The sequence below is a fragment of the Conger conger genome, chromosome 12, assembly GCF_963514075.1.
Source record: "Conger conger chromosome 12, fConCon1.1, whole genome shotgun sequence".
Taxonomy (NCBI): Eukaryota; Metazoa; Chordata; class Actinopteri; order Anguilliformes; family Congridae; genus Conger; species Conger conger.
In genome coordinates this window covers 9,641,296-9,663,582 of record NC_083771.1, presented here as the reverse complement: position 1 = coordinate 9,663,582, position 22,287 = coordinate 9,641,296, and the positions used below count along the sequence as shown (strand labels likewise).

The 22,287-nt window shown below is 47.1% G+C and overlaps 2 protein-coding genes across 7 annotated transcripts in view; one reads left to right on the top strand and one right to left on the bottom strand.

Moving 5' to 3' along the window:
• Positions 1 to 989, bottom strand: part of LOC133141493 (dynamin-1-like) — a 67,866-nt gene extending 66,877 nt beyond the window's left edge. Inside the window, exon 1 of the mRNA XM_061262064.1 lies at positions 835 to 989. Coding sequence (XP_061118048.1) covers positions 835 to 989 — 155 coding nt within the window. The remainder of the gene's footprint in view (positions 1 to 834) is intronic.
• A 3,090-nt stretch (positions 990 to 4,079) lies between these two features.
• Positions 4,080 to 22,285, top strand: ciz1a (cdkn1a interacting zinc finger protein 1a). 6 transcript variants are annotated; one of them, XM_061262725.1, is made up of 16 exons: positions 4,080 to 4,208; positions 4,803 to 5,074; positions 5,855 to 5,982; positions 6,368 to 6,534; positions 7,113 to 7,245; positions 7,665 to 7,755; positions 8,763 to 8,854; positions 11,384 to 11,463; positions 11,553 to 11,735; positions 12,687 to 12,817; positions 13,563 to 13,656; positions 13,745 to 13,858; positions 14,399 to 14,542; positions 15,074 to 15,152; positions 16,104 to 16,225; positions 19,559 to 22,285. In XM_061262725.1, exons 2-16 carry the CDS (start codon positions 4,905 to 4,907, stop codon positions 19,931 to 19,933), a joined length of 2,103 nt encoding a protein of 700 aa, XP_061118709.1. In that variant the 5' UTR covers positions 4,080 to 4,208; positions 4,803 to 4,904; the 3' UTR covers positions 19,934 to 22,285. The 6 variants fall into 6 exon arrangements, with proteins under 6 accessions (XP_061118709.1, XP_061118711.1, XP_061118712.1 ...); XM_061262727.1 differs by having other exon boundaries at positions 4,107 to 4,219; XM_061262728.1 differs by having other exon boundaries at positions 4,121 to 4,208; positions 4,799 to 5,074.
• Positions 22,286 to 22,287: the final 2 nt, after the last annotated feature.

Sequence of the window (22,287 nt, the reverse complement as noted above, 5' to 3'; positions counted from 1 at the left end):
GTTGTTGAGTACCAATATGCATCTCATGCTTTACATTTTGTTGTTGCTGGCGAAGACATGGACACATTCACGTTTATTTGCTTGTATCTAATGTGCATCTATTTTCTGAATGGCTATTGCGATCTGCGGCAACAAAGCGGAATAATTTTCCCGGAGATGTGCAGGGGCAACCAGCAAAAAGACATTAACCATCTGAGGCGGGCGCGTCACGCGCAGAGTCCATCAAGATAAATAATGGCCAAATCTTGGTGGCCAGGAATAAATCTGTTTAAAATGTGTATAGCATACAAAACAAGCAATATTTCGTAAACTGCATTTCGATTATTGACTCTGCTGTATTCATAAACCTGTATATTTCTCCAGCTAAATATGTGACCTTGGTTATAAATACTATCGTGTTATAGGGTGCAGGGATAACGTCATTATAGCAAGATGTGCATGACTTGTCAAATGACATTTTATACTGTATTTGCATGTTTGTATGCTTCTATAACCAACAGGACATCTTAGCAACCGGTCAGCAAGTAAAGCATTTGCACTGCGTCGGGTTTATATAACAAAATAATCTGTTAAGATTCCCATCTGCATCGTTCGATACATATTTGCAGGTATATTGGCCATTTTCAAAATCACAATTCGGCTAGTATTTTATCTTAATTTGCAATATTGAATGTAGTCTACTGTTTGAGGGCAATTTTGTTGATTTAGTTTCGTGATTGCTGAAGGAAATGTTGGGGGAAGAGGTTTGGTTAACGGTGTGGACGGACTGCAGCAGAGCTTAAATAAACAAGATTTGTATATGTACTGAAACACCAAATCACTTACTTCCCTCACGAAAGTTCTCCAGCACCGTGACTTTTTCCTGCACTTTGGCCGCCGACCACAGCGATCTGAGGGAGGTCCAGGTTGGCATTTTGTCCGATAGCAGAGAAGGCATCCTGCATTCGGTTCACTAGAGGAATAAGATCCTCCATACCTCGGTTACCCATCTTTGCAGAGGATCAGTGTACCCTTTCTGTAAGTAAAGTCTAAATGAGTGAGCGTTCACCCCTGAAACAGATCGAAGTACACCCTTTTCACCGTTTTCAACAGATATTTGGGTGTTGTAATTATCTTGAGCCACCGCCGTCTATTTTATTTTTGCATGCACCTTCATTGATTCTTGCCTGTCGGTGTCCCGCTACATAAAATGCCTGCGATAAAGCCTCCCCCTCTTCTACGCTATGCTGTCTACCAGGAAGGCGAGAGAAGATGAGCTACGCTTTACTCAGAATAAACAGGGGATCCCTGCACTTCCTGCTGTATACCACAAGAGGGAAGCAGTGTGACCGAGCGAAAATGGTCTTCACCTTTCAGGAATGCTGGGTAATGACGGTTAGTCAGCTTCATTTTCTCGAGATAGGCGCTTTTAATTTTGCTAAACAAAACAGCTACAAGTTATAACATAATATTCAGTTATAATACTGGCAATACTGGCTTATTGTCCAAACACAAGTGGAAAGTCAGGGATCAAAGTACAGTAATTCCCTAGGGTGCTACTCCTAAGAGACAGAGTAAGTGCAAGAAATGCCGACTCAGTTGACAACTTATCAACTACACTGTTGACCATCAAATTAAGGTATAATAAATATGAGCTACACATACAAGAACAAAAATCCCATCATGTCTGAAGAGGCAGGCCCCTGGTTGGCTAGTACCACCAAAGTTTTGTGGTTGTGGCAGCCAGTGGAGGGCAGTGTAGATGGAGGTGATGTGAGAGATTTTCGCAGGTTGTTAACCACGCGAGCAGCGGCTTTCTGGATGAACTGCAGAGGCCTGATGGCAGAGGCAGGGAGGCAGGCAAGGAGATTTACGGTCATCAAAATATGTTTTATTTGGCAACATCAATGTTTTAAATTAAAGATTGAAATTTCTCATTGACAAAAGTAGCCTCATCTAAACAGTGTATGTCGTTTTAGAGAGTTGCTAAAAGATAAGTAGGATAAAAATCAATGCGCTAGGTGGGGACTGCACACATTGTTGTCATTTGGTCGTTGCATTACATTAATGGCATTTGGCAGACGCTCTTATTCAGAGCGACGTACAACAAAGTGCATACCCATAACCAGGGATAGGTGCGCTGAAAGACCCTAGAGGGAAGTACAACAAAGATAACAAATTTTTATTTTTATTTTTTTAAACAAACAAATAAACAAACAAACAACAAAGCAAAAGTGACTAAACTTAACGAGCCAAACATTGCTTACCTAGCCAACTAAAAATACCGATACGCAAAAAAGTAAATCACAGAATTACAACAATTAAGGTTCTCAGGGAGGTAGGGAGGGACGGGGAGAGGTGCTGCTTGAAGAGGTGCGTCTTCAGTTTGCGCTTGAAGGTGGGGAGAGACTCTACAGTTCTGACCTCAACAGGGAGTTCATTCCACCACCGTGGAGCCAGAACAGACAGTAGTCGTGAGCGTGAGGTGGAAGTTCGGAGAGGGGGAGGTGCCAAGCGGCCTGTGGAGGCTGAACGAAGAGGTCTGGCTGATGATTTTTTGTAGGTAAGCTGGGGAAGACCCCTTAACTGCTTGGAAGGCTAGCACCAATGTTTTGAATTTGATGCGAGCCGTGACAGGCAGCCAGTGGAGGGAAGTAAGCAGGGGGGTGACGTGAGTATTTTATAGCTCATTTGGCCAAACACTTTTGCTTAAAACTACCTCGGAAGTCGGAGAGATTCTGGCGCAATTTGAGATCTTGGGCTGGAGATATGCAGATTCCAGATACTAGGGAGTGAGAATGACATTCAGTAGGTCATGTTAGACACCATTTGGGATTTATTGAACAGTTTTATTTTTAATGTAGTCCATTTCGTTTTATTACAAGTCAATTTAATAATCTTCCATATCAAATTACTGAATTGTTGCTCTGTGAGGAAATTCACTCTAAATACGAATAGAGTGCTGCCCTCTAGTGGATAACGTTGACGTTAGATAAAGCCAACTGGAACCATATTTTTACATATTTTATATTAAATATATTGAATAAAACTACATATGATAAAGAAAGTGTTATCTTATCTTTTTTATATGCTAAACTTGATTAAATTGGTGATTACATGTTGAAGCTGTAGAAGAATGAAAAATGTAAGCTAAACAAAATTGTTTTTAACTACATAATTAAAATTCCTGCCTTTTACACATGTTCACTTGGCATTTATATTACATCCAAATGTCATTTCTCAGCTTAATTATCAGGCAGGCTCATAGACTTACAGCAATGTCATTTCTTCAGGAAGGCACAAGGCTAAGCTCTGCACAATGAATTTCATCAGCCAGAACTTTCTGACTGTAGCTTACACTCCAAATAGTATGCCTTTGGCCAGCACAAAGACAGATAAGAGAACAGGGAACATTCCATCGCGAGTGAAGTGAGCAAGCGGAAAAAAATGGCCTCCTCAATTCTGGAAGTCACCAGCCTCCACTGATATGCAGGTATGGAGGTAGTGGTGTGCTCTGTAAAACTCTTTATTTGACCATATTTCTACTTAATTAAGGGACCCGGCATGACCTTTTTATGAACCTATTTGGTCAGTAATTGATCAAGGTTGTCTTTTTAACGTTTTTTATTACACATTGTTTGTGACATTGAACTGTCCGTGGTGCTGAATTTGTAATATATCCCGTAGCTAATTTTCAGATGTGTATGTTCTAAGTTGACTTGTCAATAAAACAATATTGAAGTTTCATCGTAGCCTACACAGATGACGCTTACAATAAACTCAAAGGCAATTCGTAGTTAGAACCTTCATTTACAAGCCCATCCCACAGACCAAAGTAAAATGTTCGCTTTAAGCTTATCAAAGTACCCTACACGCTCTAAAACTGATGCATAATAACACCTACCTGACTACATCCTCAATTCGTATTTATGGGCTTCGCTAGCTAACGTTAGTATTTCTGTGATTTACGCATAATGTATGTACCGAGCTACGTGACTGGACCACAGTAAAAATGCACATTTATTGTCGAGAAAAATACTGCGTTTCATCCTCCCAGCGTAGGGGGGGCGATATTTCGAGAACTCGTCGCGTATGCTTTTCAACGGCGACACTATTTTAAAAAAGAAAACACATTCGACAGCAGCAAACCGGTAATGATCGACAACGGGCGCACGACCGAAGGACAATAAATAGCCCATATGCAATCGCGATCAACAGGCTTCAGGAACGTCAGTAACCGGTTAATTCAAAAACTATTTTCTTGAATTCTTTGTTGCATTTTCCTAGCAAGGGCAGCTAACATAGGCAGCTCATTTTTCACTTACAGTTTCAGCTCAAAGTGTTCAAAAGTTACAAGCAGCACTCACGGCTAACTGGCTAATACAGCTAGCTACGTCGCAAAGGGGGAACCGTATAAAGAAAATGAACAAAAGCTGTAGAATAGCAAGTCAGCTTCGCTAACTTACACGTACATTTCTGTGTGTGTGTGTCGGGTGCAAGTAACTTGCAATGCCGCGGAAGGTCGCTGCTAGCTGCAAACTTGAGTATTGCATGTAAGAATTATGCGTGGTTTAGCTAGTCATTCATAATAACGGCATCGGGTTTCGGGGTCGAAAGCACAGTGTTAGCTCTGTTTAGCTAGCCAGCTAAACTGGTGGGATTGCCCCTTTATCTCGAAATCTTTATTGATGACCTATACAAAATGGACGAGCTCGTCGATGTGGAAGCGTCATGTCTGGTTTGAGGTATTAAATATTAATGATACCCACCAGTTAAGAGGTTTAATTGTGGATTATCAAACGCTTCTCTTTTTATCAAGACAGAGGGGAGAGTTGGCTAACTAGCTAGCTAGGCGGCTACCATTTGCTAGCTAACTTGCTAGCTAGCTACCGCTGACGACTGGGGAGCGACAAGAAAACGCAGAGATGTTTAACCCTCACCACCACCAACAACAGCAGCAGCAGCAGTTCCACCAACACCTGCGGCAGCTCCAGCAACTCTTTCAGCAACAACCCCCACCTCCACCTCCGCCTCCTCCACCCCCACCACAACCTCCACCGTCGCACCATATGCCGCACCACCATCAAGGAGGCCGGTAAGAGCGTGAACTCGAGGTCGAGGATTGACGAAAAGGCCTAACGTTAACTCACTAGGGTCATGTCTGAATGATGACTGAAATAAATAACATAAAACTGAAAACCATTGCAGACAGCCATACTAACGTAACCGCGCGTATACAGTTTTACTCAGTTCAACTCATTTACTAATTTAATGTGTTATTTAATAGGAGTAGTACTGTTGTACACTTTGAGGTCGGTTTTCTTGGTTAGCTGACGCCTTAGCAACGCATCTAGTTTTTAAGTTAAAATTGATATCGCGCTAACGTTCAAAAGTTGAACATATGCTAGCTGGCTGACTTTACCTACCGGATGAACTGTAAACAGACGACTATTTAGCGAGTTTGCTTCGCCCCCCTCCTAAAATGCAAGGTGACGAATACACATGTTACGTTTTAAATAAATAAATAATGTGTCATCAAATTTGCATTAATAGGCTCTTGTTTTGAGGAAGTATCAGTCATATTTATGCACATGTAATTTGATTGTGGTCTCGGAGGTGTTGGGGGTCAAACACTTGCATTCATTCTTTTTGTTCATTAACGAAAATGAAAATAAAGTTAGGTTAAAGTTGTTAATGTACATGCTACGTGTTGTATCTACGTGGTCACTTCTAGCACGAGGAACTGTACTTCCCTCTAGGGTCTTTCAGCGCATTTGTTGCATGGCGCACTAGATAAGAGCTTCTGCTAAATGCCTGCAATGTAATTCAATGTTATCCATGTGCAATCTTTCTCTGTCCCGTCGTCGACATGCAGTACCATGGCTGTCCCTGGCCCAGCACCCCCCCCTGCCCGCTTGGTCAACCTCTGCTCCGCCACTCAGGCCACCATCATCGCTCCCAACCCTATGCTGCAGGGGGCGCTACTCATGCAGCAGATGCAAGGTGGGGTGAATATGCGCTTGGGCTTGCCCTTTCAGCTGACCACAGAACTGCCACCATAGAGAGTAGAAATTATCTGTAATGCACGTCCACCGAGTGTGTGAGTGTCAGCGTGTGTGTGTGTGTGAGTGTGTCAGCGTGTGTGTATGTGAGTGTACACGGTGCTAAATTTAACAGCCAAATGACAAAAACAGAATAGGGAAACCTGGGATACAAGTAAACCACATACCACACTGGTCTTACTCTTTTCTCTCTGTTCTTTTTCACCTCTCTCTCTCTGTCACACATACTTTCATGACTCTGCACTCTTATCTCACATCTTGCCCTTCTCTCCTTCATTCTCTCTCTTCCCCTATCTCTCCATCCCGTCCTTCCCCTGCGTCTCCAGGTAACATGAGGGGGTTCGCGATGGGGGCCCAGCCCTTCCCCCCGTTCTTCCCGGCCGGGGCGCGGTCATCCCTCCTGGGTCCGGTTCCCATGGGCGTGGCCATCAAGACTCCGCACATGGGCTTCCCCCCGCGGCACTACCACATGCACGCGCGCTACTACAACAACGTGAGCCCCCGGCCGCGGCCTTACTGCCACCCTAACGGCCGCATGACCTGGGCCGGAGCTTCCCAATCACTGCCTCCGTCACGCATGTTTGCCTTGTGGTTCTCCGCCCATCGAGAGGACCGGGGGGGGTGTCAAACTGAATTTCCAGGGGGCCGCAGTGTCTGCGGGTTTTTTGTGGTTTTCTTTTAGTCAGCTGCCAGTTAAGTCCTTGAGAACGAGTGCAGATTCTTTAGCCGGTCAAAGACTTGAATTAACAATAGGTCCTGTGAACATTCCGAAAACCAGCAGACACCGCGGCCCTCCAGGACTGGAGTTAAACCAGCAGACGCTGTGGCCCTCCAGTACTGGAGTGTAACCAGCTGACACTGCGGCCCTCCAGTACTGGAGTGTAACCAGCTGACACTGCGGCCCTCCAGTACTGGAGTGTAACCAGCTGACACTGTGGCCCTCCAGCACTGGAGTTAAACCAGCAAACACTGCGGCCCGGGACTGGAGTTTGGCACCTGTTGACTTGACTGCACTGTGAGGCTTTGGGAAGTTGGATAGCGACGCTTTGACGCGTGGCGGGGTTTGTCCAGTCTCAGCAGGACTATGCAGCCCGGCCTCCGGAGAGGAGCCGTGAGAGCGAGCTGCGGGCGCTGCCGGCGGGAGACAGCCGACCGGGGGGCAGCGGCGTCGAGGGGGAGCCCAGCGACAGGGCCGCGGTCAGAGGTACCCTGCCCTCCGCCGTCACACCCCTTTCCCCTCTCCCTGTTTGAGTGTTCCAGAGTACCTTTTCACTTCAGAGCTGGCTCATGTTTTGGCTTTGTTGCGAAACACTGAATTACTTTTGCTGTCACTTGACTTACTCTTTTGCCGTATGTAATGTCACTGTCCCCCTGTGATGTATCTTTTATTACCCACTGTTCCATTGTGGCGTCACTGTTCCTCTGTTTCCCCAATGTTCCTTTGTGGTGTGACTGTTCCCCTGTGATGTATCTTTTATTACCCACTGTCCCAATGTAATGTCACTGTTCCCCTGTGATGTCACTTTCCCCCCCCCCCCCCCCCACTGTCCCTTTGTGTTTGTCATGTCTCTTACTGTGTAATGTCACGGCTGCCCTGTGATGTGTTTGTTCCTTTGTCCCCAGAGGAGACAGCTGCGGTGCCTGAAGGACGCACAGATTCTCCTGCCGTGCAGCAACAGGAGGAGCCGGCCGTGAAGAGGCCCAGAACTGAGGGGTGAGCCTCACACCATCCAGCACACACTTTGTGAAGTATTGGCATTCAGCAGTGTGCTCGCCGTGTTTGAGTAATACAGTCGGCTATCAATCTACAAGAAACATTTTGACAACTTTATTTCTGCATTTATAATCATTGCCCAATTCATATCAGCCAATCAGAATTGTAAGCTGTCAGATGCTTGTTGAATTTGACTTTGGGCTGCATATATGTTTACTTAATACAAGCACCTGGTTTTGCAAAGTGAAAGCTTTTCTGAGTCAGTCCACACTTCATTGGTTAATTGTGGGCAGCTTTGAAAGACGATAAATAAATGGCATCGTTATGCATCAAACAGCTTTTGATGTTGATCACTGCTGATAATGAACGTTCGGCTGAAGTTTCACGGAGATGAGTGAGTTTGCCTGTTCTGTACGAAACTTTCATATGCAACACAGCGGGAGAACCAGCACATGGTTTGTCAGTCAGGCACTGTTACGAATCCATAGTATGAGCAGTTAAGACCATAGGCTTACATTCTTTTTCTCTGAAAGCATTCCAGTATGTGTTTGTTAGTATTTTTCCTTTGGAGAGTATGTTTGGTCAGCCAGTCCTGTACACATGAGATGGTACATCAGGCCTGAAGGTCATTCCACTGCAGGCTTGGGTCAAATACATACTCGTTCTGGATTCAAATACTTTTCTGTTCTCCGTTGATCTTGCCTGATGCAATTGAGCCAACCAAGAGAAGCAGAAGGTGGGGTTTGCACTTTGAGAGATTTCATAGGTTCCAATACACCAGACAAGCTCAGTACATATTTTACCCAGGTCTGTTCCACACATGTTATGTCCTAGGGTTTACATTTGCAAACGTATGAGAGAAAATTATATGCTTGGCTAATCTAACCTGTTCACACGAAGACCAGGAAGGCTTTAGTTATGAACAGCCAGTGAGCAGAAAGGAGGCCGTGGTAGAGAAGATGAGCAGTTGTCTGGCGTTCTGATTGGTTCAGTTTTCTCTCCCACTGCAGGACGGAGGAGCCCATCGCCCTGCCCCCACCAGTGGAGAGTGTGCTGAGCGCCGATTACAAAAGCCCTGTGGACAGCACGCTGCCTGGGGGTGAGTCACAGCCCAAAGTGCCGTAAAGCACTGTAAAACCGGACATTCAAAGCGTACTGACATCGTTTCCACTAGGGCTGCTTCATATATCGTATATATTTATCGTCTTCGAGATATGAACATGCATGATACTAAAGACTGCTTGAACTGCAATGAGTAGCATTTATTTAAATTGATGTTCTGTTAAATTTATTGTTCAATAAAAGCATGTTGGAAATGAAGTATTTATTTATTTTTATTCAGCGGGCATAGGCTATTCATTGTCTGGGGTCTATGTGAGCAGTGTACCTTAAGCAGAAAGGCATTACAACTGTAAACACTAAAATATATACTACCGGTCAAAAGTTATAGAACACCCCAATTTTTCCAGTTTTTTATTGAAATTCAAGCCGTTCAAGTCCAATGAATAGCTTGAAATGGTACAAAGGTAACTGCTAGAGGTTAAAACAAAAAAGGTAAGGTTACCCAAAACTGAAAAATAATATACATTTAAGAATTATACAAAAAGGCCTTTTTCAGGGAACAAGAAATGGGTTAACAACTTAAAGCTGTTCTGCAGCAATGGAGGTTGATCAAGCCTTGAAAGTTGGTGCTACCAATTCCTACAGGTGTTCCAACTTTTCTTGATTACTTACAACCCCCTCTGTCTGCATAAAAGTAGTGTTGGAACACACTATGGTACCATACCCTTGTGAGCATCATTTGAACAGTATTGTACTGCAGAAAGTAGTGTGTTACTATAAAAATGGCGAGAAAAAGGCAATTAACAATGGAAGAGAGACAGACCATCATGACACTTAAAAATGTAGGGCTTTCCTACAGAGAAATTGCGAAGAAAGTCAAGGTGTCCGTGAGTACAGTTTCCTTCACCATCAAAAGGCACTCAGATACTGGGAGAAACTCTGACAGGAAGCGGTCTGGCAGACCCAAAGCCACAACAGAATCAGAAGACAAGTTTCCGAGAGTCAACAGCTTGCGTGATAGGCGGCTCACAGGACAACAGCTTCAAGCACAGCTTAATAGTGGTCGTAGTAAGCAAGTCTCAGTTTCAACTGTGAAGAGAAGACTTCGACTTGCAGGTTTGAACGGTCGAGTTGCAGCAAGAAAGCCATTGCTAAGACGTCAGAATAAGAAGAAGAGGCTTGCCTGGGCCATGAAACACCGCCAATGGACTACTGAAGACTGGAAGAAGGTGTTATGGACTGATGAATCAAAGTTTGAAATCTTCGGTTCATCACGCAGGATTTTTGTACGCCATCGAGTAGGCGAAAGGATGGTTCCTCAGTGTGTGACATCAACTGTCAAACATGGAGGAGGAAGCGTGATGGTCTGGGGCTGTTTTTCTGGATACAGGGTTGGTGACTTGTACAGAGTGAGAGGCACCCTGAACCAACACGGCTACCACAGCATTCTGCAGCGCCATGCAGTACCCTCTGGTATGCGCCTAGTTGGTCAGGGGTTCATCCTATAGCAAGATAATAACGTCCAAGCTATGCCAGAGCTACCTCAGAAAAAAAGAACAAGATGGTAAGCTTGAAAACCTGGAGTGGCCAGCACAGTCTCCAGACTTAAACCCCATCGAGCTGGTTTGGGATGAACTGGACAGAAGAGTGAAAGCAAAGCAACCTGCAAGTGCCGCACATTTATGGGAACTTCTGCAAGAGTTGGGAAGAACTTTCTGCAGAATATTTGATTTCCATTGTAGAAAGAATGCCACGAGTGTGTTCAGCTGTTATATCTGCCAAAGGTGGCTACTTTGATGAGTCAAAAGTTTAGAATACATTTTGGTTTATAAATTGATTCCATGATTTATTTTTTAACCTCAATTGTTTATTTGTTCTATGCTTTCATTTCAGAGTACAATGAGACATTAAACGGCATAATTTTCAATAAAAAACTGGAAAAATTGGGGTGTTCTAAATCTTTTGACCGGTAGTGTATATATAAACCTTTATTTGACTAGAAGTCACCTCTTTAATATTTGTTTATTTATCGCAAGTCATATCATTGCAATGTTCAACAGTGTGATTGCTTATTACATATTTTCCACATATCGTTCAGCCCTAGTTTCCACGGCCCAAAGGCTGCTGTGGTTTTTCCCATTTAGTCATTTTTATGGAGGCAGTTTTCCAAGTGACCAGACCTGCATTCAAATAGTATTTGTTTTAGATCCAAATACTTCATTTTCTGCATTTAGTTTATTGGCAAAATGAAATGATCGCAAAAGTCAACTCCACCCTTGCAGGCTCAAATGCACCAGGTAAGATCAATAGAGCACAGAAAATTTTAATCCTTAACAAATACTATTTGAACCCAGGCCTGTAAGTCGCTGTCACGGGAATCTGGAAAAGTTAATAAATCCAATTTTTTTAAATTTATGCAGTTTGTGCCAAGATACTATACTGTGTCCTTTAAGAAATGACTGATGGGGTTTGCAATGTAAGGAAAAGCAGAGCATTGTTTCACAGAAGGTGAAATGGGAGATGTGAGTTGGGAGAGTTGAATATTTGCTTGTTTCCCGTTGGCTAGACTGCGTGACACTCCAGGAAGGCGGAAGTGCGGCCGGGCCAGAGGCCGTAGAGTTTGTGGAGGAGAGCAGAGCGGCGGAGGTGAGCAGGGCATGATGGGACGCTGGAGGACTCTTATTTATGAACTTGCTATTTAAGTCCTTCAGCCCCTCCTCTCCGCTCTCGAGCAGGTCCTGGGGTCGGAGGAAGCTCCGGAAGCCATCGCCCAGGCCAGCAGCGAGACCCAGCCGGAGGACGCCGGGGGGGGCGCAGAGATGCTGGACCAGCGGGCGGACGGGGACAAGAACCCGGGGGGAGAGGCCGCCAACAGATTCTACTGCTACATCTGCAGCATCACCTGCCATAACCAGCAGGTGAGGGGCCACAGGGCGTGACACTGGGTTGAGTTGGGCTCCATTTTATGATGTAACTAACGTGCATATTGACACCAGACCTGGGCCAAATATGGAATTTGGAGTCAAATAGTTCACTGAGGTAAAAAAATAATAATAATAAAAATTAAAAAAACTTGATTGTTGTGTAAGAACATCCCTGTTGTCAGGGGTATAAAAAAAGTTGCTGGCGGTGGCAACTCCCATTAGGATGCAGGGGCAACATTGGCTCAGGTGGTAAAAGCAGTCGTCTGGCAGTCGGAGGGTTGCCGATTCGATCCCGCCCTGGGCGTGTCGAAGTGTCCCTGAGCAAGACACCTCTATGGTGTGTGATGGTTTATGTGTGATTGTGATTGTGATTATGTGTGAGTGTGACTATGTTTAATTGATTGTGGTGGTTTATGTGTGATTGTGTGTGATGGTTTGTGTAGGATGGTGATTGTGTGTGTAGGATGGTATATTGTGGGTGACGGTGTGTGTGATGGTGTGTGTAGGATGGTATATTGTGTGTGTGTGTAGGATGGTATATTGTGTGTGACGGTGTGTGTGACGGTGTGTGTGACGGTGTGTGTGATGGTGTGTGTAGGATGGTGATTGTGTGTGTGTAGGATGGTATATTGTGTGTGACGGTGTGTGTAGGATGGTGATTGTGTGTGTGTAGGATGGTATATTGTGTGTGACGGTGTGTGTGACGGTGTGTGTAGGATGGTGATTGTGTGTGTGTAGGATGGTATATTGTGGGTGACGGTGTGTGTGATGGTGTGTGTAGGATGGTATATTGTGTGTGACGGTGTATGTGACGGTGTGTGTAGGATGGTGATTGTGTGTGTGTAGGATGGTATATTGTGGGTGACGGTGTGTGTGATGGTGTGTGTAGGATGGTATATTGTGTGTGACGGTGTGTGTGACGGTGTCGTGCTCCTCTCTGTGCAGAACTTTCAGAGCCACATGAACGGGCTGGCGCATCAGCAGCGCATGATGGAGATCCAGCACATGAGCAACGCCTGCCTGGTCACCCTGCTGCCCCGCGTGCAGGAGTCTCTGCAGGGAGTGCGCCGCGACGGGTAGGCCTGTGTCTGTGTCTGCATGCGTGTGAGAGTGCGTGTAATGGGACTGGCTGTGTGTAACGGGACAGGGGGGTGAGCGTAACGGGACAGGGGGGTGTGTGTAACGGGATAGGGGGCTGTGTGTAACCGGACAGGGGGCTGTGTGTAACGGGACAGGGGCTGTGTGTAACCGGACAGGGGGCTGTGTGTAACGGGATAGGGGGCTGTGTGTAACCGGACAGGGGGCTGTGTGTAACGGGACAGGGGGCTGTGTGTAACGGGACAGGGGGGTGTGTGTAACGGGACAGGGGGCTGTGTGTAACGGGACAGGGGGCTGTGTGTAACGGGACAGGGGGGTGAGCTTAACGGGACAGGGGGCTGTGTGTAACGGGACAGGGGGCTGTGTGTAACGGGACAGGGGGCTGTGTGCTGTGTGTAACGGGACAGGGGGGTGTGTGTAACGGGACAGGGGGGTGTGTGTAACGGGACAGGGGGCTGTGTGTAACGGGACAGGAGGGTGAGCTTAACGGGACAGGGGGCTGTGTGTAACGGGACAGGGGGCTGTGTGTAACGGGACAGGGGGCTGTGTGTAACGGGACAGGGGGCTGAGCGTAACGGGACAGGGGGGTGTGTGTAACGGGACAGGGGGCTGTGTGTAACGGGACAGGGGGCTGTGTGTAACGGGACAGGGGGCTGTGTGAAACGGGACAGGGGGGTGAGCGTAACGGGACAGGGCCTGACTCTGCCGTGCGGGGCGTTACAGGGAGAAGAGGCCGGGGCTGCAGCGGTGGTGTGCGACCTGCCAAACACACTTCACCAGCAACGTCATGGACCACCGGCGCACCAAGGAGCACAAGGTAGGCCCCGCCGTCCAGCCAGGGCAGCGAGGGGCGAGGTGTACCCCTAACCCCTAACCCCTAACCCTGCCCCTCACCCCCCTCCCAGCTGCTGAGCCGCTCCTCCTGCCCCTCCTGCACCGTCTGTAAGCTGAGTTTCAGGACGTCCCGCCAGTTTGTGGCCCACATGGACTCCCCCGAGCACCAGCGCAGGACCGAGGAGGTAGGCAGCCCCGCCCCCCGAGGACGCGCCCTATCAGATCCCACAGCCGGAGCAGAGGCACTGGATGACTGCCTAGTGCCATGTGGTGCTGGCTTGTTGCACTTTGCGACTCAGATAAAATGGGATGGGATGCTGCATGTTCTTCTGTTGTAAAATGTTTCAGTGGCAAGAGTGGAACATCGTGTCAAGAGCGTGTTTTTTATTTTATTTATTTATTTATTTATTTTTGGCTGGATGAATGTTAGTTGTCACACCTCATTATTCAGCATACATTGAATTGTGTTGTGTTCATGTATAAACAAGACAGAAGGGGATTTGAAATCTTTATCAGAGTAAGTCGGTTTAAGTAGCGCCCTCAATTAAGTTTTCAATTGACTTTTAGGCCTTTGGAGCAGAATTACCCATGATTCATTATTAGGGGCTGTGCATGATGATGTCACAAAGGGAACAGGGCATTATGGGGGCTCTGTAACTGGTGTGATGTCACAGCTGCAGGGGAAGCAGGGCAGTATGGGGGTTGTGACCAGTGTGATGTCACAGCTGCAGGGGGAGGGCGGAGCTGAATCTCTGGAGGGGTGTATCCCGGTGGAGGCGCAGAGCTGCGCGGAGGCGGAGGACTTGGAGGAAGAGTTCAGTGAGGATGAGGAGGGGGAGGAAGCCCTGGAGGCTAGCCCCCTGGACCAGGTGAGGCTTCTGGGCTGTCCGGTGAAACTTCTGTTATGTGTGGGTTTGTGCATTGGGTTGTGTGTGTGTGTGTGTGTGTGTGTGTGTGTTGGGTTATATATGTGTGTGTGTGTGTGTGTGTGTGTGTGTGTGTGTGTGTGTGTGTGTTGGGTTATATATATGTGTGTGTGTGTGTGTGTGTGTGTGTTGGGTTATGTGTGTGTGTTGGGTTATATGCGCGTGCGTGCGTGTGTGTTGGGTTATATGTGTGTGTGTGTGTGTGTGTGTGTGTGCGCGTGTGTGTTGGGTTATGTGTGTGTGTTGGGTTAAATGCGTGTGTTGGGTTGTGTGTTTGTGTGTGTGTGCATGTGCTTGTGTGTTGGGTTATGTGTGTGTGTGTTGGGTTGTGTGTGTGTGTGTGTGTTGGGTTATATACGCGTGTTGGCTGCGTGTGTGTGCGTGCGTGTGTGTTGGGTTATACTTGTGTGTGTGTGCGCGTGCGTGTGTACGTTGGTTTGTGTCTGTTGTGTTCACCTCCTGGCTGTCCTGCAGGGAGGGTGGGAGGTGCAGAAGGAGGTGACACTGGAGGACATGCAGGACGATGAGGAGTATGACTCAGAGACGCAGTACGGTGAGTCTCCACAGGGGGGCAGCAGTGCCCTGCGTTCCCGCTGTAGCCATGTATCAGTGCACATTTTAATGATAAATCATTTATAATTTTATAATTTAATTTTTTGGGCCATGAAACGTCTACAGCTGGGCCGAGAACTGCTGGTTTTTCACCGTCCCTTTACCTGAGATTCATGTGTGAAGCCAGTCTGACCAATGAGTAGCATTAATTTACCTGGAAGAGAAGAAAACCAGAGCTGGATTTGGATTTGAGGGTCAAAGTTGATGTTACCTTCCCTACGGTGTAAGACATGGGTAGCTGAGAATATTTTACTTGAGGAATATCTTCGTGATGAAAGAGAGCAGTGCAGTTCCTGTCTGTCACCCCCTTGGCTTTTCTGGGAGGCACAGCTGAAGGCCACATTAACCCTTCACCTCTTTGCTCGTTTGAAAATAACGGCTGACAATGCTGGCTTCTGACTGCGGTGGAGCCTGGGCGGGTCTGAAATAGAGCTGCTGAAATGGGTGTGCATGGCTGAGGGTGTATGTTACACAGCCACGGGGTGGGTGGGATATCTGCAGGACTGCATGCCGGTAGGACTAGTCATAAACAAAGAAATGATTGATTTAAAACTAAGTAATAGGTTTTCTTTGGAATGAAATGGAATTATTTTCAAATAATTCTAAGTGTGTGTTCTAGAACTCTTAATTCCTTCTGTCACCAGTCGTGATCGTGACATCAGCATTTAGAATGTTCAGTCAAGAACATTCCTGATCGTAGTCCTGATCATACACCTTAAAGGGTTAAGATGCTCTATTGTCCATGGGTTTCCGGGATATAAGTCACTGTGTTCTTTGTTCTGTATGAGATGGCTGGATGATGTTTCCCAGGTGAAAGGTGATTTGTTCAGTCTGCCTCCTCCTGGGCGGAGCTCCTGGGTTCTCACAGCCTGTCTCTGTTTGGGTTCCCCAGGCCCCAGCTTCATGGTCCCCGTGGCAGGGTTCCTGTGTAGGCTGTGCCACCACTTTTACCCCACTGGGTCCCCGGCCCGCCTGGCACACTGCAGGTCCCACGTGCACTTCCAGAACCTGCAGGTAGAGGACACTGAGCATGACTGTGTATCTGTTTCTGTGTGTGTGTTTCTGTGGCTGGGTGTGTGTTTGTCTTTGTCTGTGTGTGGGTGTATATCTGTGTGGGTGTGTATCTGTTTCTGTGTGTGTGTTTCTGTGGCTGGGTGTGTGTTTGTCTTTGTCTGTGTGTGGGTGTGTATCTATTTCTGTGTGTGTGTTTCTGTGGCTGGGTGTGTGTTTGTCTTTGTCTGTGTGTGGGTGTATATCTGTGTGGGTGTGTATCTGTTTCTGTGTGTGTGTTTCTGTGGCTGGGTGTGTGTTTGTCTTTGTCTGTGTGTGGGTGTATATCTGTGTGGGTGTGTATCTGTTTCTGTGTGTGTGTTTCTGTGGCTGGGTGTGTGTTTGTCTTTGTCTGTGTGTGGGTGTGTATCTATTTCTGTGTGTGTGTTTCTGTGGCTGGGTGTGTGTTTGTCTTTGTCTGTGTGTGGGTGTATATCTGTGTGGGTGTGTATCTGTTTCTGTGTGTGTGTTTCTGTGGCTGGGTGTGTGTTTGTCTTTGTCTGTGTGTGGGTGTATATCTGTGTGGGTGTGTATCTGTTTCTGTGTGTGTGTTTCTGTGGCTGGGTGTGTGTTTGTCTTTGTCTGTGTGTGGGTGTGTATCTGTTTCTGTGTGTGTGTTTCTGTGGCTGGGTGTGTGTTTGTCTTTGTCTGTGTGTGGGTGTATATCTGTGGGTGTGTATCTGTTTCTGTGTGTGTGTTTCTGTGGCTGGGTGTGTGTTTGTCTTTGTCTGTGTGTGGGTGTATATCTGTGTGGGTGTGTCTCTGTTTCTGTGCCTGTGTTTCTGTGTCCGTTTGTGTGTCTGGAACCTGGCCTTGCTTTGAAGTTCTGGTTCCAGAGCCTTGCTTCGAATCCTGGCAACAAAAGGCTTCCCTAAAATAAAGGTTACACCCACTACCTGTGCCAATATCCACGATATGCCACAGGTTTGAGTTCCATAATGCTTTTATACAAGGTTTACCACATTTATCTTATTTCACAAAAGAAATACAAGACAAACTTTAAACAAATGTATTTTTAACAGAACTATGTTTTATGGTAAATTTATTTTTCTGCTGAACAGTTGTTGATTGGTTGCTAAGCAATGGTATTGCTAATGTTAGCTAGTAGCAATAATGTATCCTTGCTGCACTAAAGTTAGCTAAACAACACTATTGCAATTGCAATAATGTATCCCCACTGCATTAACGTTAGCTAGCTTACTAGTTTACGTTACACCAGACGACACACAAGTCATTTGTTTTTGTTGTAGACATTTATCGGGACACTGCCAGAACTTGCCAGATAAGCAGTTATTTAAATAACTCCGTGTCGTTATGAGTCATAATTTGCTTCACAGGGGTTTGGTGGACTTGCTGGTATTTCGATCCGAGGATGTTGCCTCAGTTGCATTTTTGTAGTTCCTATCCTACTCCTTTCCAAATCAAGGTCAAAGGACACTAAAATGACAAAATTTGTTTTACTTTTGAAGGCTACTAGCAGCGAAAGTAGACAAGTAACGAAGTAGATAATGGTGATCTACAACGGCGAGTAATTTTAACGTGTGAACATTCCATTTAGCCGTGCGTATATTGTGGATATTGGCACGGCTGATACGCAAACTGACCAATAGAGACAATGGACCGGACCTATCCGTTGTGTAATAAGAATTATGATGACATAATTGAGCCACCTGCTCCCACAAGACCTGTAAAATGGGGTTGGAAAGAGACCAAAACAGACCAACCAAATTTCTGAAATGAAAATATTCTCAATATTCGGGTAATTCTCTTTCAACCACGTCTCCCTCATCAACATTACGCCTTGCCTGTACTGCTTTTTTTCATTTTGCAAGTGAAAGCATTTAGAGAGAAGCTATTGTCCTGGTCCTGGGAGTTGTAAATGTGTTGTTGTTCCAGTGTTAGTCCTGGGGAAAGGTCTCTTACAGCAAGCTCTATTGTCAGGGCGTGTTACAGCGTGTGCTGACCGTACCTCTGTGTCTCTCCTAACAGAAGTGACCGTACCTCTGTGTCTCTCCTAACAGAAGTGACCGTACCTGTGTGTCTCTCCTAACAGAAGTGACCGTACCTGTGTGTCTCTCCTAACAAAAGTGACCGTACCTGTGTGTCTCTCCTAACAGAAGTGACCGTACCTCTGTGTCTCTCCTAACAGAAGTGACCGTACCTGTGTGTCTCTCCTAACAGAAGTGACCGTACCTGTGTGTCTCTCCTAACAGAAGTGACCGTACCTCTGTGTCTCTCCTAACAGAAGTGACCGTACCTCTGTGTCTCTCCTAACAGAAGTGACCGTACCTCTGTGTGTCTCCTAACAGAAGTGACCGTACCTCTGTGTCTCTCCTAACAGAAGTGACCGTACCTCTGTGTCTCTCCTAACAGAAGTGACCGTACCTCTGTGTCTCTCCTAACAGAAGTGACCGTACCTCTGTGTCTCTCCTAACAGAAGTGACCGTACCTCTGTGTCTCTCCTAACAGAAGTGACCGTACCTCTGTGTCTCTCCTAACAGAAGTGACCGTACCTCTGTGTCTCTCCTAACAGAAGTGACCGTACCTCTGTGTCTCTCCTAACAGAAGTGACCGTACCTGTGTGTCTCTCCTAACAGAAGTGACCGTACCTCTGTGTCTCTCCTAACAGAAGTGACCGTACCTGTGTGTCTCTCCTGACAGAAGTGACCGTACCTCTGTGTCTCTCCTAACAGAAGTGACCGTACCTCTGTGTCTCTCCTAACAGAAGTGACCGTACCTGTGTGTCTCTCCTAACAGAAGTGACCGTACCTCTGTGTCTCCCCTAACAGAAGTGACTGTACCTCTGTGTCTCTCCTAACAGAAGTGACCGTACCTCTGTGTCTCCCCTAACAGAAGTGACTGTACCTCTGTGTCTCTCCTAACAGAAGTGACCGTACCTCTGTGTCTCCCCTAACAGAAGTGACCGTACCTCTGTGTCTCTCCTAACAGAAGTGACCGTACCTGTGTGTCTCTCCTAACAGAAGTACCGGGCCTCTGTGTCTCTCCTAACAGAAGTGACCGTACCTGTGTGTCTCTCCTAACAGAAGTACCGTACCTCTGTGTCTCTCCTAACAGAAGTGACCGTACCTCTGTGTCTCTCCTAACAGAAGTGACCGTACCTGTGTGTCTCTCCTAACAGAAGTACCGGGCCTCTGTGTCTCTCCTAACAGAAGTGACCGTACCTGTGTGTCTCTCCTAACAGAAGTACCGTACCTCTGTGTCTCTCCTAACAGAAGTGACCGTACCTCTGTGTCTCTCCTAACAGAAGTGACCGTACCTCTGTGTCTCTCCTAACAGAAGTACCGGGCCTCGCGGACCCAGGGGGAGCCGCCCGACACCGTGCCGGGGCCAGCCACGGGGACCTGCAAACGGGACAGCCCCCAGATGCAGGGAGACGGCCCCAGCCCCGCGGGCGGCGGGGGGCCTCAGGACGAGGCCGAGGCCAGTTCGGGGACCCCCACGCCGGCCGACCCGGCCCCAGAACCACAGCCCGCAGAGAGGGAGGGCGAGGAGCGGTCCCCCCAGGCCCCGCCCAGCCCCCCCGCTCCCAGCGTCGCGCAGGAGGAGGAGGGGGAGGACGGGGAGGGGCCGGCCGAGGCGCCGGAGGAGAAGGGCCCGACCGTCCGGGCCCCGTCCAGGAGAAGGTCCGGGAGGGCCACACGGAGGCGCTGAGGAGGCCGGGAGGGGGGGGAGACGGACGGGAGAGACGGCCGCAAGAACCCAAACACATACTCCTCACCCCTGGAGCTGGGCGTTTCTGATTGGCCAACAAGGGGTGGAGGGAGGGAGAGCAACACCCCCTCTGCTGTCGGAATCTCGGACCAGGGGCCCCATCAGTAACCTACTGGACCGGGCTGTTTAAGGGGGGGTTTTAGGGGGCCCACCCCAGATACAAAGGAGCTGAGGCATGGGTTTGGGGATCCAAACCGTTTATGTAATTGTTTTGAGTAGCTTTGGCTTGACCTTAAAAGTGTTAAAAAAAGAAAAAAAAGAAAAAAAAACAGAAAACGTAAGAGTTGACGAGAGTGAATGTCTGTTGGGAGACGGCGACTCTGAAGCGGTGGCACCGCGAGACCACTTTGCGTTCTGCCTCGTCGGTACAGTTGACTTAGCAGTTAGTTTGGAGTTGAATCTGCAACGCTGTGGATCGTGTTTTATTAGTGAGCTTTAGAACGTAACCGCACAGAACCAAGACATGCTCATCGCCGGGTGACCAGCCTTCAAACCTTTAAAATCTACTGTAAAAAAAAAAAAAGTGTTTCATGATTACTGTGCCGTTTCTGACTACGGAGAAGGACATTAATGATTGGGTTGAGCAGGTCGGGCTTCTGGAAGGCACTTCTCTGCTGAAGGGAGAGTTTGCTGTCGACATTTGCACCACTGCACGCTAACCCCAGTCTTACATTACAGTGCAAACTCATGAATGTTAAGAAGGCACATTTTACTGTCCAGCGTCCAAAGGCTGAAAAGATTTTAGCAGGAAAGCCCCATAAACCCTAAAGTTTGGTCCCAACTTCTTTTTGTGGGGTCAGGCCACTTCAGAACCCTAGAAATGGCTCTACTAGTGCTTCTTAAGTCAAAATCCATCTGGCTCTTGCAGAAAAAGAGTCGCTAAATGCTATCGCTAAATGTTAATCGATCTGTCCTAAATGCTCAAAGGGGAGATTTTTTTTAATGGATTTTTTTTGTGAAAGATTTTGTTTTATTTATGTAGTTGATGCACTGGATTTTTTTTTTCTTTTTAAACTCTGCTATACCCAAGACGAAGGTACTAAAGGCATACGCCCCCCAGCCAAACCCTGTGCGGTGTTTGACACTGTGGAAAGAAATACCACATTGACGTGTAGCCCCCGATTGTCAAGGATTTTAACCTGTTTTTGCACAGCTGTGTGCCTCAGGACGGGTGGGCCTCGTCCCACTCCGGTGCGACCCAGCCCACGTGCCCCTGCAGCCCAGGCTGGTGGCATTAGAGTGGACACGGACCCCACCCGCCCTGCGCCAGGCAGTGACTCACGCCTCAGGTGACCAGTGTCTCAGACCGGGATTATACGTGTCTGTAATCTGAGCCGTTGGGAGTCTTGTGAGCGTTTCCCCACACAGCCCAGCGGCAAAGGGAAATGGCCACCGAGGTGTAAACCTGTTAGCGCTCACCTTGGCTGTAGCCTGTGGTTTCCACACAGCGCTGAACAAGGCCCGACGCAGGTTGGTCAGCTCTGGTCCTGAGTCGACAAAACATCGGTTGTGTAATTCGTTGTTCCTTTTGAGGTCTCGGTTATTAACTGATGAGCCACCTGTCCCTCATTGGCTGTGCTTTTTACGCTTAGTCCCTAAAGTACTTTTTAATTGCCTTTTTTAATTACTTTAATTACGAACACATCTTTGGTTCGCGCGGTTGGCCAGCAGACGGGGTTTGAGGTAAGCAGGCGGGCTTGACCGCACGTTGACCGCAAAAGCAGGAGATTACAGGACTCCATGTTTGAGCCCTCGTGAGGCCGGTGGACGTCAGGAGAGCGGCGGTTCCGCTCTGGTGAACGAATGGCGAAGGGGGCCTCTGGAGATCGAAACGGTTCCGTTTCCTTAGTTGCCAGTTGACCGAATTGTGCTAGTCCGTTAAGACTGCCCTTCCTGGTCTCCCAACATCTTTAAAAATAACCTCAAGCAATTTTCTGCAGCTCTAAACCTTTTATCCCCTGAACAAATAGCCTAGGCTACAGCCGTTCAGATGAAGTTTCTCCCTTTTTGATGACAATTCATTTGGATAAAAAAAACAGCTCATTTTATTCGTTGAGTGAACGGGCCGATACCTAATTTCTGGAGGCTCGATGAAATGGAACGAAGACCTCTTATGAAGAAATTACACCGTCGGTTTCATAATGCAGTTCCGCTCCACAAATGAAAAACTAAAATTGATCAAATGTGTGCCCTTTTGGTTTTTAGCTGCTGGAAATTTGTCATGTATTGTTTTTGATGTTTTTCCTGTATTTGGGTCTTTTTAATTTATATATTAAAATCTTTGACAATTTACC